General features: G+C 43.1%; 1 protein-coding gene across 1 annotated transcript in view; it reads left to right on the plus strand.

Annotated features, from left to right (window-relative positions):
- The window catches only part of LOC308085914 (leucine-rich repeat and fibronectin type III domain-containing protein 1-like protein), a gene marked incomplete at both ends in the record, with an annotated part of 66,098 nt that overhangs the window by 12,193 nt on the left and 35,182 nt on the right, over positions 1 to 18,723 (plus strand). Inside the window, 3 exons of the mRNA XM_080429230.1 lie at positions 2,486 to 2,726; positions 7,532 to 7,744; positions 10,363 to 10,673. Coding sequence (XP_080285356.1) covers positions 2,486 to 2,726; positions 7,532 to 7,744; positions 10,363 to 10,673 — 765 coding nt within the window. The remainder of the gene's footprint in view (positions 1 to 2,485; positions 2,727 to 7,531; positions 7,745 to 10,362; positions 10,674 to 18,723) is intronic.

Here is an 18,723-nt window from a genome sequence, read left to right on the forward strand (position 1 = left end):
TCAGACTCCCTCCCCCAGCCAATTTCTGCTCTGCACACACAGTTCATATACACACACACGTACACGTACACGTACACATACACGTACACGTACACGTACACGTACACGTACACGTACACGTACACGTACACGTACACGCACACGCACACGCACACACACACACACACACACACACACACACACACCCCCGGGAGCTGCCCAATACAACCACATACCTTCCTTCTGCTGCCAGTCAGACGCTGAGCGGTTAAGAGGTTGAGCGCTGAAGGGCACGTTGGCAAGAGATGACGGCAGGAAAGGTTAGATTGCTCATCGACTTGACAAAATTGATTGGGGGCTCGACTGGCACAGCCATGCTTCTTACTGTAACCCTCAGGCTACCACTCAGTGTGTGGCTCCAGCCTAGGACATACCCACGGACTGCCCCAAGACGAGGCAGAAAGGCTGACAAAGAATTGTGCCGTCTCTGCTGCCATATATGGCAGGCCACCGCTACTTGTGCCCATGGAGTGCTGAGTGACATGCGTGTTGTATCACGAGGACATATCCATGAGTTTGTGAATGGAACCTTTGCTGCCGGGACACAGGGACACAAAATATTTGTGTCCCTGTATGCTTTCCCTGTGTGTGGTTAAACTGTGTGTGTGTGTGTGTGTGTGTGTGTGTGTGTGTGTGTGTGTGTGTGTGTGTGTGTGTGTGTGTGTGTGTGTGTGCGTGCGCGTGTGCGTGTGTGTGTGTGTGTGTGTGTGTGTGTGCGTGCCGTGCACGTGCATGCGTTGGTGTGTAAGTGCCGTTACAGTACACAAAATTGGCCAATAGTTAAGAAAAAAAACATCATCAGCTGGCATCAATATCAATTAACTTTCCACAGAACAATGATCAGTCAGTAATGAACAGCAGCCCTCTGGGTAAACACCTGACACATTTACATGAAAACACTCAATCATCTGTAATGGCTTATTAGTTGTCCTGGGGGCTTGGAAGTTATGGAGCTGGAGCAACATACCTCTGCATCACCTGATTTACACACACACACACACACACACACACACACACACACACACACACACACACAAACACACACACATCACTATATTGTTCATACTGCAAGACTACTGCGCATGAAAGAAAGTCATTGAAATGTGTAAACTGCAGCGTTCTCACTTTTTCTCAGTTATTAACTCGTTGCTGATGATATTGAGTGTGTGTGTGTGTGTGTGTGTGTGTGTGTGTGTGTGTGTGTGTGTGTGTGTGTGTGTGTGTGTGTGTGTGTGCGTGCGTGCGTGCGTGTGTCTGCGGTAATCGCAGCCTCGGGGAGGCTGTGGAAAAAGGTTTGCTTTTTCCTTTTGCTGACAGTGAACGCTTAAATCCTCTTGGCAAACCTTTGTGGGAAAGAGGCTAGCGTCCATGAAGCAGTGGGAAGTGTTTACGACAAGTAAAACACCATAATCTGTCTGTGAGAGAGAGAGAGAGAGTCTGAGAGAGAGAGAGAGAGGGGGGGGGGTGGGGGGCGTTGTTAAAGCCGAAGCCAGAGGTGGATGCAAGGTGAACGGAAGAGTCAGCCTTGAGAGAGATATCCATTAAAGGTACTTGTTAAATTGATAGACCTTGACATATATAACTGTCTCACACCGCTAATCTGCTCTATAAAGGCTGGTTTTATAGAAGAAGAATAGAAGAAGAAGAGGAGGGATGGAGGGACTGAGGGATGGAGAGAGAGAGTGGACCCCCCCTTCAGAGTGGACTGAAAAGTCTTTTCCACTGATTCCTCTCTCTCCCTTCTCACTCTGTTTCTCTCCCTCCCTTTTCACTCTCTTTCCCTTCTATATCTGTGTTTTCGCTCCCTCCCTCCCTCCCTCCTGCCTCTCTCTCTGTCTAAGCAGGGAATGACAGTCAATGAGCTGAGTGGATTCATATTGATTGGTTTGTTTTATAGACTGCATGGGTTATTAACTGACAGGCTTGACACATTAACACACTGACTGCTCACTCCGTCTGTCACTGGTGGGCATCTTACTCACTCACACTGATAGATGACCAATTCAGCCCTGTTTGTTTTATACTTTGTCGTACGACAGCGTATAGCGTGGCAAAGATAGCCGATCTACAAGCTCACTACTGTGCTGCTAATTTTGCTATTTTTGAAAAATATGTTTATCTGTTTGGTTGATTGATTGATTACCTCCTTCACTTGCTCATGCTCTCATCAACAGAGGAACACGTCAGTTGGTTGACCAATTGACAGATGAATTGCTCAAGTGACTATGACTAATTGACTCTCACTCTCTCTCTCTCTCTCTCTCTCTCTCTCTCTCTCTCTCTCTCTCTCTCTCTCTCTCTCTCTCTCTCTCTCTCTCTCTCTCTCTCTCTCTCTCTCTCTCCCTCCCTCCACAAAGGGCCGTATCAAACAAGTCATAATTTAAATTTAATGCACGACTACTTCAAACATGTATTAACATGTGAGTTGACCTCTCTCCTTCTATAGGCTGGACATGACCTCCAACAAGCTGAAGAAGATCCCGCCAGACCCGCTGTTCCTGAGGATCCCCGTCTATGCCAAGATGAAGGGCTCTCCCCTCACCGCTCTGGTGCTGAGCTTCGGTGGGAACCCGCTCCACTGTAACTGTGAGCTGGTGTGGCTCCGCAGACTCACCCGCGAAGACGACCTGGAGACGTGTGCCTCCCCCAAAGACCTGGCCGGGAAATACTTCTGGACCATCAGAGAGGTGGGGCTTCACTATTACAGCACAGTGTTTAATACCTGTGGGTCTCAAACGGTTTAATTTCAAGGACCCCCTGTAACTCTGAGAGTGCACAAATGGAACCTGCAAGGGTCCATTTGGTTCCATTTGTAGACAGATCAGTACAGGCAGACATGCTCCAAATTAATTAATCCATCCACCCACTGAACTGTTGGGTGGATCACTACAAAGTAGTGATGCGTAGCCAGACAACTATTCCACAATCTCTGAATAGTCTGGTGTAGTCTGGAACTACACCGAAATTTCAATTTCTGCTAAGCAGCTAGCTATATTATGCTTAGATGATTTTGATTTATTTTCTGATAAATTTGTGCAACTGTAAACGAAACGGAAATGGTAAGGAGGCATCACATTCACTTTATTGCTTGATCATTTTCAAAGCTTCCGTGCTCCAGACTGTATGACGGAAGCATTAGAGAATATGTGGGAGGCAGCAGTCTGGCTTGCGAGACTACAAAGTGACCTTACTGAGCAGCGGTGATAAGCGTTGAGGTGGTCACCTCAGCACACTGTATCTGTTTTTATTCTCCACCCACCCACCCCTCCAATGGCATGCACGTTCGGAACCAGAGGGAGTCTGGGTCTCAGAGTATGATGGTGTCTTATCAACACCACTTTAGGTGGATAAGTGAGTTTGGTGGGTGGATGGATCCATTTGGAGCATGTAGCTGCCTCAAGAATCCACATGGAACGCCGTCAAGAAACCCTGAGGGGTCCCTGGACCCTAGCCTGGTAAACCCTCCCTCCGGAAATCTCATTTCCATTTGATTCCAGGAGTGAGTCTGGCATGAAGGCTTGTATGGGCGTTTCTAGTGCATTACCAAATAACCGAGCCAATCAGCGTCCTCGCTCATTGTTTTGTGATTGACAGCGGGGGTAGGCCAATCAGGTGGAACCCGAGTGGTTCACACGTCATTAATCAATACACCTTTCATACAAGCTGCTCATTAACATCAAAGACAAACCAATTACTCCTGGTGATAATCACTGCAGCCTAAAGTGGCTTAATTGGACATCAAAGGGCCACTTGGACATCAAAGCTACATTACTCCCGCCCACAGCCAAATTGCCCATATAGGTCTGCAGGCCAGACTCACTCCTGAAATAAAATACAAATGAGATTTCTGGAGGGAGGGTTTACCAGGCTACCTGGACCCCGCTTTGAGAACCACTGGCTTATGCCATTTTTACTGCCGGGTCATTACAGACTAGAGTAGACCCAGGGGTCTGTACTTGATCTCCTGCTTTTTAGCGGTGCCAGCCGCTCTACATTTGACCGTGTGTGTTTGCGTGTATGTCCGTCCGTCCGAGCACGGCCTCAACAGCTGCAGCTGATTGCAACACAAAGATGCAACCAGTAATCAACACAAACGTGCAACACATGCGCTACTTAAACACATGCACACTCACACAAACACGCAGGCTCAGCACACATGCGCGCTTCACGTGCACACGCGCACACACACACACACACACACACACACACACACACACACACACACACACACACACACACTAAAACGACCGATCTACAATGTGAGTGAAAAATATTAAAAGTAAATAAAGTGAGTACAAATATTTAAAAGTAAATACCTAGAGTAAAAATACTTAAGAGTACTTAAATTGAGTAAAAATACTTGAAAGTACTCAAAATGAGTAAAAATACTTAAAAGTTGATAAAAAGAGTAAAAATACTTAAAAGTTGATAAAAACAGTAAAAATACTTAAAAGTTGTAAAAATGAGTAAAAAATACTTTAAAGTAAATAAAGTGATTAAAAATACTCTAAAGTAAATAAATTGAGTAACAATACTTAAGAGTATTTAAATTGTATTTTAAATGAGTAAAAATACTTTAAGGTTGTTAAAATGAGTAAAAATACTTAAACATAGTTAAAATGAGTAAAAATACTTAAAAGTTGATAAAAAGAGTACAAATACTCTTTTGGTACCGGCTCAATACAAGCACCCACACATCAAATAGAGTAATACCGTCTGAATGCCAGCGCCCACTCATCAAACAGAGTAGGCACCGCTTACTCACACTGGGTGTGATTTTTCCCTCTAGTCTACACACCATAGCGCTTTGATAACAGACATGCTTCTCAAAGGAAAGAACCGAACGTCAAGCATGAAAACACAATTATGCCAATTAAAAGACAAACTAAACTAACCACGCGTCGTGCGCTTGTAGATCTGATATTTTTGTTGAATGCTCCGCTAATGACATGCACAGAATAGGGATGCTAGGGTGAGATACACACATTAACTTGCATTGAACTAACAGGGGAGTAGCCTACTTCTGAGTGGCAGGGTAGTACTGTGTAGATTATAGGCTGATTACCGATCATCCAACACCTCAACCACCCATTTTTGGGTCCAAACCCACTGTTTGGGAAGAACGAATGAGGCACCTCACTTAAAGATAGGAAATCCTTTTGCAGAGAGCACTGGATCCGTACTTAAGAGTTTTTGTGAGGTAATGAAGGAATTAAATGCTGTGTAGGTCAGAAAGGTCTCGTTAGACTAAAATGATTAAATGAAACCGCAAGCCTCTCTCCAGATCCTAACGTAACAATGAGAGGATTAATTGGCTTGAGGAGGAGGCTGATCTCATGACTCTTGACATTCTTGAAAACCTGTCTGAGTAGTATGTAGAGAGTGTGTAGGCCTACTGTTCTGTAAGGAAAACAATACAATTGAGCGCAGCCAGTGGCTCAGGAGGTACAGCAGCCGTCTTGGAATCGGAATCGGTTCACAGTTCAATCTCCGGTTCCTCCCGGCTGCATGACAGTTGTCAAATGTCCTTGAGTGAGACACACTGAACCCCTAAGTGGAAATGGCCTGGATTCGCTTTGGGAACCCTACTGGTCACACATTCCCGTGCATGTGTGACCCGCGCGCGCGCTTTTCGCGGTTATTCCCCTTTTATTTCGCGTTTTTTTGCGGTTATTCCCCTTTTATTTCCGTTTTTATTACTTTAATTCGGTTAATTCGGTACAAAAAATGTACTCCATGAAGTGTATATGTGTGGCAAAAAGGAAACGTTGCAGGGGGGGCTTATTTAATTGTTTTAATATATATATATATATATATATATATATATATATATATATATATATATATATATATATATATATATATATATAATATATATATATATATATATTGTTATCAATTATCATCAACATTGGCCATCATCTTCAGTTTCAAAGTTTTGCGGTTAATTTCGCGGATTTGGGTACTTTATATTGGTTTTTTTGTTACTTTATTTCGGGTTTAGGGTTAGGGTTAGGGTTAGGTTAGGGTTATGTTATTTAATTCTTTTTTTTTTGCGGTTAATTTCGTGGATTTGGGTACTTTATTTTCGTTTTTTTGTTACTTTAATTCGGGTTTAGGGTTAGGGTTAGGGTTAGGTTAGGGTTATGTTGTTTAATTCTTATTTTTTCGATTGGGTGCCCCTGATTACTCAATAAAAATACCTTAAAATTATACTCGAGTACAGTACTTGAGTACATGTACTTAGTTACTTTCCACCACTCACTCTCACTGTCAGCGTTAGATTAAAATTACTTACTCACCTTCTGCAAAGATTGTCTTGGTTTCAGAGAGCAGAGCATGGTGGTAAATATGAACTTTTGCCCCAAACTTTAAGTCTTTATATTCCATATGTCCACGTCCGTGTGTTGTTTACCTTTTACTCAAGCCAACATGGAGTGTGTGAGAAGAACGTAGGCTTGACGTAGTCAAGAAGTCTGTTTCCTTTCAAAGCGATGTGCATTTCAAAATAAGAGGTTTTTTAAATCTATACTTGAAATGTGTTATAATTCAACACACGTTTTATTTTGAAATACTACTGGAAATAGAAGTAGCCAGGTAGCCTAGTTGAAACTACTTCACACGCTATTTTTTCCTGGAGCCCCCCCCCCCACGCTACTTCCTGTAACCCTTGTAACCATAGGTGGAAAGTGGGGACCCTGCAGTATTACGGCTGCCTATTGGCTGTGTTCAGAGCCATGTGCGTGTGTTGACAAACACACCCACGGCTCAGCCCTGGAGTGATGCATTCAAGTGCCGTAAGACTTATGGACGATTTAGGAAAACAGTGCTAAACCTCATAAGCGATTATAAAAAATAAATTAAAAAAAAGTTGGACACTCTGAAGAGCGTTCCCACACGTGTTCACACCGTTCCCCCGCAACGGTTGCTATGGGAACGCCGTTCCCAAGCGTGCAACGCCATTTCCACCACTGTACTGTATATACTGTAAATGCACCATTTAGCTACAATGTGTAGGATCTCCCTGAGTGCACTGATAATTTATGCATTTATTCTCCTTAAGTGCTGTCGTGGGGAAAAGTACTAATAGCAACTTGGGGTTGGGGGGGGGATACATATTTTGCATGAATGGTTTTAACATTTCTTCCTCTTGGCAGTGTAATAGGTTCAGGAACTAGGGAATTAGTTGTAGAATGAAACTGGCCGGGGGTAGGGGGTGGCTGTTTGATCTGCAGGGTAAAAGTCAGTAGTCAGTACAGTGCAGTGAGATGATAATAGGATTAACTGGGAGTTCTGGTAAGATATAGGATTCCTCCCAGGAAGAGGATAACGAAACACCCCACTAAGATTGGGGCTTGGCACTGTTTAATGCTTTAAATGTCATGTTAGGATTAAGTCACACACAATCCTCCGACGATAACCTAACACACATCAACACACATCCAAGATGTTTCTGGGAGATATAACTTGAAAACCCTGTCCCTCTCTATAGGAGGAGTTTGTGTGCGAGCCTCCAATGATAACCCGTCACACCTCCAAGATGTTTGTGATGGAGGGACAGGAGGTCAGCCTGCGCTGCAAATCCATCGGAGACCCGGAACCTTCCACCCACTGGGTCAGCCCCGATGGCAAGCTCATTGGCAACACCTCCAGAACCGTCTGCTACGAAAACGGATCCCTGGATATCCTCAAAGCTACGGTCAAGGTACAGAATATGGGGCAGAGAACGAAGTTTATATAGGAAGTGATGTAATTAATGCATTTACCAATGCACATGAAGTAATGTAACTGTGCACGTTTTACATCCCACAGGACTGTGCCCGATTTATCAATTGACATCTAGAGTTCCGGCCGCTATGCAGCCCTCACATCTACGTTGCACCGCCGTTCCGACTAATATGCCCATATATGGAGATCTCTGTATCTCTGTATCTGTCAGTCCCTTTTATGGGCATAATATAGGACCAGCCGAATCTGCCAGTGCAAAAAAAAACGGTCTGGCACCGCTCCGTTGTGAATCCATTTCCTGCTCCCGAAGTCTGGGGTGACCAGTATTCAGATATGGGAGACTGTAATTGGTAGTTGGTTGTAGGTCTAACCAATTGTGTCCAGAGCCATTCTTTTGATCCCGCCCCTTGGAAAGAAAACGTCCTCATAGAAGCACAAGACTCAGACTCATATCCATGCAGTGATATAGTCTGGCCACGCGAGGCTAGGCATAATATGCCCATAAAAGGGACTGACAGGACTGACAGGGACTGACAGTTCTCTGACACCAGATCCCTGGTGTCAGAGAACTCTGTATCTGTCAGTCCTTGTCCTTTTTATGCCCATTTGCCCATATATGGAAATCCCTGATATCATCATATGTTCATACATGGGCATGATTTGTTAGCGCCTGATGCCATGATGACACATTGAGGTTAGACAACACACTCCATATTTGGGCGTAGCTCCATTGGGAAGTGGTGACATGAGCGTGACGGTGTGGTCTGTGCGCCTGCACCCATCCTCCTTTAAGCCAATTTTAACATAGGAAGATGTGTAGAAATATTGGGCAAAGTACTGTAATTAAAGGGGAACACACACACACGACAGGCAGTGTTGCCATGTCTGTTTATTATAAGCGACTTTGGGTTAGGTGAGTGTTTGAAATAACTCCAATCCGAACCCATAAACCTAACCTCTAAATGTTGTGTTAGTCAAAAGATAAAAACATTGCTCTCCGTCCATTGTATAAACTTGTGACAAACAACTCGCTTGCTTTCAACATCAGGGCATCTCTCTCTCACACACACACACACACACACACACACAGACAGACACAACGAATGCAGTAAAATTTTCATATACTTGGCTGATTATTTCTCTCGCAATCTGGCAACACTAACGACAGGCAGTAGAGTAAAAATGTTCAGTGTTCATGAATCCAAGTAATCATCTGTGACGTATGCAGATCTGCCGCTTTGACCTGTGTGGAAGGTCTGTTTGTGGCGGTGATGCGTCATGGACTTATACCTATAAATGTATGAACCGTGTATGAATCGCTTCAGAGACCAGCCGTTTGATACGCGTCTTGGCAAAGACAACAGGCAAACATTTCCTAAACCCTGTTCGTGTGCCTAATTCAAGCTCACCGCTACAGCAATCACACTCTTCTATACGTTTTTGTCAAAAAGATTTTAGGACCTCAGTTACCATTCCAAGTTACACATTCACGTTCCCAGTTATAGCCTATATTATTATTTTTCTGCCTGTAGCCTAAACCAAATGAAACGTAGCCACTATAGCCAACATGTGAGGGTTTGAGTGGGACTGAAATGTTAATCGATATTTAAAAGACAATTGTATCCCCGCAGCACGGGGGAGAAGGTGTCAGATCGTCTGGAGCTCAGAGGGGAGAGAGTGGCCAATAGAATAGCAGGAAAAAACTGTCATTTTGATCTGAAGTCAGACTGAGTGGTAGTTGGTCTAACTGCCGTCATGCGAGTGTTAACTTTTGACTGTTCGTGGCATGATTGTTTGTATAAGAAAGAAAATAGGGCGTCTCCTGTCCACTTGTTGCTGGTGGCATGCTTGCCTTGTGCAAGCTTACGCGTGAGTCTTGCACTGACCGTGTGCATTTGTGATGTCTGCAAAGAATGCAGACATACAATCTTGGGCTGTAGGGGGCCGCCCTCTAGTGGACAAAATCAGCGGCAACATCTGGGTAACTGGAAAAGTATGACGCAAATCACGTCCGGCAAAAGTATTGCGCAATCATTTAGTTTAATAAATAAACTGTATGGAAAATATGAAAGTTGCACGCATGCAATGTAGTGTATTGGATTTCCCATGGCATGCACTATATTTGTGTTTAGTTTGGAAAAAATTGCATTACTAGTAGGAGGTGAATGGGATAAACGGGATAAACGAAGTACAGCCTTCTCTATTAGGGTGGCTGGATGTAATACTGTAGAATAAAATAGAATTGAATAAAAATCTTTGTTTTTTTTTACCTTTTCCTCCAAATGTAGTCGCCCAATTCCCCCTTGTACTGTAGGCCCTTGTCACTGCTGACTCCTACTGTGTGGTTAGTTAGTGAGGGTGTATAGGCTTTGACTTGTCTGCCCGATACATGTGCCACCGCCAGTCCGCTTCTTTTCACCTGGCAGTGAGGGGTTTCACTGGGGAAGTGTAACATCTGGTGCTGGGCAGGATCTTTGCCTCTGTGCCACCTGGATGCCCCACGAATAGATCAGAATGCAAAACATACTGATAAACATACTCATAAATCTTAACATAAATTGATGAGATAAAGCAAAGTGTATCATATGATTTCAGGATTCGGGAAAATTCACGTGCATCGCATCCAACGCGGCCGGGGAGGCCACAGCTCCTGTGGAGCTGGTCGTCAACCCCTCGCCGCATTTCGACCCTAAGGTGGACCCCGACCCGGGCCCCTCGGACATCCCCACCTCCATCAAGTCCAACGCGAGTGGGGGCCACGCCCGCTCGGACCAGCAGAGGGTGAGCGTGTCGGATCTGACGTCCAGCTCCGCCACCATCAGGTGGCCCCCGCAGAACCACATCCCGGGGGTCCGCATGTACCAGATCCAGTACAACAGCTCCACGGATGATATACTCATATACAGGTGAGAGACTGCAATGTGTGTGTGTGTGTGTGTGTGTGTGTGTGTGTGTGTGTGTGTGTGTGTGTGTGTGTGTGTGTGTGTGTGTGTGTGTGTGTGTGTGTGTGTGTGTGTGTGTGTGTGTGTGTGTGTGTGTGTGTGTGTGTGTGTGTGTGTATTGTTTTATCTCTGGAACCCCAATCTATTCTGTAAAATCCTCAGTGATAATTTAACTCCAAATGGAGTGCAAATGGAACTATACTCTCAGAGTTACAGACCCCAATTGGTCAATCATTTTGCTGCGGACCGCCTTGGAAGACCCTCAAGGACCCCTGGGGGCCCCCGGACCCGTGTTGACAACCAGTGAACCATATAGGTCACAAACACTGTCTGGAAGAATGCACTCCAGACGTATTCTCAGTTGACCTTGCTTAGACAATATTTGCAGCCATGTGAGTCTGAAGTGTTTCAGCCTAGTTGCCAGCCAGATGAGCCGTGAGGTCCCTGCATGGCTGCTACTTTACCAACCATTATCCTAGTGGGTCACTCAGGGTCAAATATATTAGAGCAAGACAGAGAGTTATGGACAAAATGAGACACTTTAGATACTACAGCAAATGACATTCCATCATGTTTCTGATGACCTATACTGGTTGGTATAAATAAGGAGGCGTGCATAGCAATGTGTTGGTGTTGACATGCAGGGCTCATTACCGCAGCCCCACAAGTCAACAGTATCATTGTGTTTTTAATGAGTCTGGGCTCCAAGGTGAGAAACTGAACGTCCCTCTGGCTCCCGGGCTGACCTCAGCTAAACTCAAAATAAACTCCTGTGCAACCACTCGATGGATTCATTTCCATACTCACTCACAGATGTTATTGTTATTGCTGGCTGCCAACTTGTGCCAAGTGGATGAATTAGTGACCATCAGATATGGCCCCTCCATCACGTACTGTACCTATACCTCCATATAGCAACGGCACTCTTGGCAGCATCTTCTCTTGGCAACTTAAAGGACGACTTCACCCATTTTCAACCTATCTTCATGTAATTGATCCTCACTAATGCTCATGATAAAATGGTCACATTTTTGTCTACTGGGTCTGTGTCTCATAGGAGGGGTGTGGACACTTCAGAAACCCGCCTTCCAGTGACATCATCGTTAGGCAATCTTTTTTTAAACAAGATTTCACTTTTGTTTTGTTTTTTGTATTAACGCAAGAACAATGGCTTCCATTATAGCATGCTAACTTTCCAGGAATAGAAACCCTGCAGTTTCTATTAGCTTGGATTCCCCATTGATGATGCCACTGGTAGGTGGGTTTCTGAACTGTCCACAGCCCTCCTCTGAGGCACAGACGGGGTAGACAAAAATGGTACCATTTTATCATGAGCATTAGTGAGGACCAATTATATGAAGATAGGCTGAAAATGGGTGAAGTCGTCCTTTAACACATTCCATGCCAGAGTTTAATCTCATAATGTACTCACCAGTGCCAGCGTTTTATTGTTGTTTTTTAGTTTTTTTCATGTCGCCACAGACCTCGCTAAATAAGTTAAAAGTGCGCGTTCATTTGGTTCTAAACACACAGCGGATCCGTGAGAAACGACCAGCGAAAACAGTTTCCAAATCCGTGCCGCCATCTTGAAGCTACAGTCGATCAACGGTAAACAGTGATCAGCGAGGAGAAAAACAACAACCAGAGAAAATCGAGTTTTAAACAGGATCCCAGACAGGAAGCGGATACGATCGAAAAAACCGGAACCCGAATAATTCCGTTTCCGACCGGAAACCGGAAACGGAAATGGATCAAAAAAATCGGAAAGTGCACCTGGGGCACTTAACATGGGAATCGGCGGTTCGCGTAGATCTACGCGACTGGCACGCTGCGGCTTTAAATAGGTTCGCGTAGATCTACGCGACTGGCATGCAATGTGTTAATGTTCTGGGATGTTGTCAAAGGACAGTTGGGAATCCGACGGCCGTGTCAATTCTCTACTTCTAACAAAATACCAAAATGCATTACAGCGACCATTCTGTGGCCCAACAGGCAAATCAAGCCCTTGAACATGTGTGGTGGGGTGGACAGTTTCACCCTAATGGGTTCAGGTCCGACTGGGACTAGCACTGTTGGGCGAGACATAAGAGAGGCTCACTGGACTCGATATCACTTCACTGATGGACCATGTCCATCCATCTGTTGTACAACTCTGTGCTGGATAGATAGACAGACAGACAGACACGCATGCTGGTGTTGCAGAATCAGAGGCGTGATGTGACACAACAGCGTCAGCATTTGACAGCAGTTGTTGGAATAGTCTATCCATTACAACTACAGTATAGCCTACACATTTAGTTCACCAAATACAGACACAACATGTACTGACAGACTGCAGTCACGGAAGCTCTGTTACCGAATAATTTTCCCTTGCGAAGCAACAATGTATTTTTTTCCCAAGTCGAGCAAAATTGTTTAACCCTCTCAGTTATTAAAATAATTCTAAAGTTATAAAGCTCACTTCATAGAGTAATTTCACTCTCTCTCCCTTTACCTCATTCCCTCGCTCTTTTTTCCATTCTCTCACACACATACACACAACGAGATGACAAGTGTCAATGATAGCCTGCACATTTATTTGACAAAATACCAACTCAACAAGATGTATGTGTTGTTTATTTACGCTAGGCCTAGTATTCATTTAGGGTATGTGGTTTAAATCTGTTGTTGCTGCCACTGTATCCAGCTTATTATCTCATGAAATAAAAAAGAAAATCAATGACAGACCTGCGCTTCACCCGCGCGCGCGCGCGCGCGCGCGTGTGTGTGTGTGTGTGTGTGTGTGTGTGTGTGTGTGTGTGTGTGTGTGTGTGTGTGTGTGTGTGTGTGTGTGTGTGTGTGTCTGTGCGTGTGTGAGAGAGAGAGAGAGAGAGAGAGAGAGAGAGAGAGAGAGAGAGAGAGAGAGAGAGAGAGAGAGAGAGAGAGAGAGAGAGAGAGAGAAGAGAGAGAAATGTTGTTGATGCGTAAAGGTTACAATGGCGAATTCACTATCCACTCCACTTCGATTCCCTTATATCTAGTGGGATACATTCTAAAGGGCGTTGGAGTCACTCTTTATTTCAGGCCAATAGCTGTTGTTCCCTTGATCAAGGTATAATCCCCTTACCCTTAAATCCCGATTTCTCTGGGGTTGAATACTGCACTAGTTGTATGTGAAAGAATCATCTAAAAAAAAGAGAGAGAGAGAGAGAAGAGAATAATGAAAAATAAATAAATAAAACCAAGTGTGCACAGCAGACTTGCCCTCGGCAAAAACTGACAGGTCATCATTTTGACACGCCTGCAGTTTCGGGGAAAAACTGGCTTCCTCTCAGAGGCCAAACATTTTAAAGGTAAACCACAGCACTTCAGGCAACTTCACAGCAGTGCACAATGTGTGTGCTCTATCTACGACAGGTAGACTTTGACTCCAAGGTTTGGGGATTTAGTTTTTAGACTTTTACACTTACAATCCGCAAGTTTTATGTTCTACCCGAGATTCAGACGCTGGTTTCTACCACACTGGCATGAATGAATCACTGCTTGGCCAGGGGAGATGTTGCGCTTATGAACTTCAGGTATTGCTACTTGTCAGCTGGTCAGTATTAGTGTACATGTGAATATTCGTCAGAAAAGTCAACTTTTTGTATTATAAGGCCTTATATAAAAGGCTGCTGATTCACAATAGCTCTATTGTGGACAACTGGAGCCTTCTCTCCTATGTGTCCCCCTGCACAGTCTCTCCCTCTGCTCTCCATCCTGACAAAGTAGAAAGGGCACAGCTGAGTGCATTTCCTACTTACCTTTTAGTGAAACAAAAGCAGGATGATGAAGAGGAATGAGCTTTAGCTGGAGCATTTGGGGACGGTAACTATCTTTGCCATTTCATTGCTGTCCATGACATCACTTAAAACTAAAGACGGCTTATTGGGGCGAACAAGTACAAACAGTGAAGTCGCAACAATATTTTAAAGACTCATCGTTCATGTTTAAAAGTGCAGGTTAAAAACTGTGAGCGCGCCTCTAAATGACACACGCAAGAGTGGAGCACCGTGTGGGAGAGCTTGTGCGATGTGTAATCTCTCCAAAGCAATGTAAGAGGCTCTAATGGCCCACTCTCCTCTCCCTCTCATTCACGCCTCTCTGCTTGTCTAGACCTGCACCTGTTCAGGCACAGCGAGGGCAGCTATACTAACGCCTACTGTAGTAATCATATTGGAAGCAGCCCACATTATTTTTATAGGATCCACCTCTATGTTAAGGACAGTGGTGGGAAAAGTACTCAAATGTTTTACTTAAGTAAAAGTATCAATAGTGCAATGTAGAAATTACAAGTAAAAGTCCGGAATTAAAAATGTACTTGAGTGAAAGTACAAAAGTATTGATATCAAAATAATAAGTACCCAAAGTAAAAGTACTCATTATGCAAAATGTCCCATTTCACAAGTTTTCAAATGTATAAAATCTATAAAAATCTATAGAAAATAGCCGATCCACATGCTCACATTGCGAGGCATTGTGAGCTTGTAGATCGTCTATTTTCAAATGGCCGAAATGCATAGGGCTGAAGTAGTTAATGTATGTTTTTTGTAATGATAATCAATTCTACAAAGTAACTAGTAACTAAAGTTTCCATCAATTGTAGTGGAGTAAAAGTACAACATTTGCCTCTGAGATGTAGTGGAGTAGAAGTAAAAGTACAGAAAATTGGAAATACTCCAGTAAAGTAAAAATAACAAAAAATTGTGCTTGAGTTCAGTACTTAAGTACAGTACTTGAGTACAGTTACTTTCCACCACTGGTTAAGGATACCGTAATACCTCATTACTTGTGTTGTTTTGTGGTGAAGCTGGTTCCCATTTATACAGTGATTATACAACACTACCGCACCTGCACACTAATACAAGCACAGTTTACTACTGTTGTTGGCCACAGAGTACTATTCACCTGTTTCCTAGGCTGTGTGTTTTCCACTTCCTGTCGATTTCATTGGATATCATTGGTCATCTGACCAGTTTCATTGGATTTCATTGGATCAAATCCACAGGAAGTGGAAAACAGACAGCCTAGGAAACAGGTGAATAGGTCCTCTAGAAAAGTTGGTTGTTATGTGCCTTGCTCAAAGGTTCGGTAGAGTGAGTCTTAACAGTCTAAAATACAGTGCAGCCAAATTATACATAGCTTATTATACAAATTATTATAATTATATCATAATTTGTATTATACAAATTATACCCTTGCAAATCCGCTAGCATCATATGATGTAAAGAGGCTTAGAAAATTGGAAATACTCCAGTAAAGTAAAAATAACAAAAAATTGTGCTTGAGTTCAGTACTTAAGTACAGTACTTGAGTACAGTTACTTTCCACCACTGGTTAAGGATACCGTAATACCTCATAACTTGTGTTGTTTTGTGGTGAAGCTGGTTCCCATTTATACAGTGATTATACAACACTACCGCACCTGCACACTAATACAAGCACAGTTTACTACTGTTGTTGGCCACAGAGTACTATTCAACTGTTTCCTAGGCTGTGTGTTTTCCACTTCCTGTCGATTTCATTGGATATCATTGGTCATCTGACCAGTTTCATTGGATTTCATTGGATCAAATCCACAGGAAGTGGAAAACAGACAGCCTAGGAAACAGGTGAATAGGTCCTCTAGAAAAGTTGGTTGTTTTGTGCCTTGCTCAAAGGTTCGGTAGAGTGAGTCTTAACAGTCTAAAATACAATGCAGCCAAATTATAAATTATACATTATACTTATTATACAAATTATTATAATTATATCATAATTTGTATTATACAAATTATACCCTTGCAAGTCCGCTAGCATCATATGATGTAAATTTCATCACCAGCTCATGTCCGTGGGGACATCCGTGTCCATCCCAGATGACCGATCAATGCACGGACAAGTATACTGCACGCGCACATGTGCCAGAACAACAAACATGGTCCGTTTGATGAGATGTTGATGGGAGATCTGTCACTGCCACTTTATTATATTATATTATATTATATTATATTATATTATATTATATTATATTATATTATATTATATTATATTATATTATATTATATGACAATAAATGACTTGAACTTCAAGTGATTTTTGTTGGCAGGTTTGTTGAAATAAATAAGACTTCTCAGAGCTTTACTGGAGGAATCCTTTCGCATAGAGGTCTTCAGAGGATAACAGGAACTTACAGAAATAATTTATCTGAGATAGCGTTAACTAGACTTCTTCTCACATTGGCCTTGTATGGAGTGCAGCTCATCCTGCTCTTCTTCACATACAAATTGTACTATAATTAGAACCATGTTGTTAATGATGTCTGCAGATCCTCCCAGCTACACAGACCCGGCAAGTACAATCAGGCCTTTAACAAGTCTTCATCAGGACCAATGCTGGACCAAATCTATGTTATGGAGCATTAATCAAGTGTGAGGCCTAATTTTCTGTTTGACCCTCAGTAACCCTTTTAACAGCTATTGTTGTCTAATCAGCTTTCCCAGTTTTACATTACTGTGTTTGTGTTTTGTGAATGAAGCTACACAAATCATAATGCAATGTTTTGTGCCATGCTATAAGCTTGTACAGCGTGACTGCTTGTGGGCCTGTTGACTGGTGTCGTAATGGTCTATTTCTCCTTTGGCCAAATAGAAATTGTGATCTTTATAATTAATTCACCTACAAAAGGGCTTCACAATAACAAAGTTAATTCACTGAATTATGACAAGGGTTGTCAAATCAACCAATCAAGCCAAACTAGACACACTTTACACGAAGCATTGTTGCGGTAGGAATATATCTTCGCCAATCATATTACTTCTCTAAAAAGACATGACATTGAAATAGCCATCCAGCGCAAATGGATTTTAGAACTCATGACAGTATCCCTTTTAATGTGCCTAAGCGATCCATCAGCCAAGCTTTTCCTACGCGCTGACATAGCCTTAGCCTTGGTCCTTTGCTGAGCTATTTGGTTTCAAGCTATTAGGTGTAATAGCTTCAGCAGTGACATGCAGAGAAGGAGAGAAGGCGGGTTAGCATCCATCACTTTAACGTAGCGGCTGTAGGGAGCTGGCATGACTGGCGCTAGGAGATAAATGCCGCCAGTCGCCCAAGAAAATGGAGGGTGAAGGCGTTTACACAGACAGGGGAGGTTGTAAGGGCACTGAGGGTGCGAAATGAAATCAATCATGGCTATAATCAGGGAGGACATTTTGTATCCCCACCACCTCCCCCACCCTAAGGGCCAAGATTGTTCTGGATACATAACTCCACTGTCCATTTCTGGTGAAGTTTTTTTGTGTCTATAGCATTGCCTGGAATTGAGAACTAAAAGTCAGCCATGACTGGAGCTCATTGAGGAAATGGCACCGGTCCCAGACATTGATGCAGCGATAATGTCACAAGGCCAATTTAATATCCTGACTTTAGAATCAGACGTTTCAATTTGGTATAAAGCTATCTAGCCATCCAGCCAAAGTAATGTTAGACCTGAACCATTATGCCTTTGATGTATTGATGAGGAAAATAGGCCTATGAGGCTTGATGCCTCTACTCCTGTATGGTACATCAAATATGTTATATATATATATATATATATATATATATATATATATATATATATATATATATATATATATATATATATATATATATATATAGATAGAGATAGATAGATAGATAGATAGATAGATAGATAGATATATAGATAGATAGATATATAGATATAGATATATAGATATATATATATGATGTGTTCTCTCCTCCGCATCATCAGTGCCCAAACCCTAGGTGGGGTTGACGAAAGGGCCTTTATGTGTTGAGTTTGTTCTCCCTGTGTCCCCTAGGTTAGGTACCCTCACAAAAAACATGCAGTAATCCTGGTCTCTGCCTCCTGGTTGGAATAACGTGTTCCTTCCACGCGCTACGTCCTACTCCCCCTGTCAGGTGATAAGCAGCGGCCTGCTAACTCCTCATGCATTGAAGGAAGCATGAGCTCAGGGGCTCTCCCCAGGCT

This window comes from Gymnoscopelus braueri (genome assembly GCF_963280865.1).
Source record: "Gymnoscopelus braueri genome assembly, chromosome: 5".
Classification (NCBI taxonomy): domain Eukaryota; kingdom Metazoa; phylum Chordata; class Actinopteri; order Myctophiformes; family Myctophidae; genus Gymnoscopelus; species Gymnoscopelus braueri.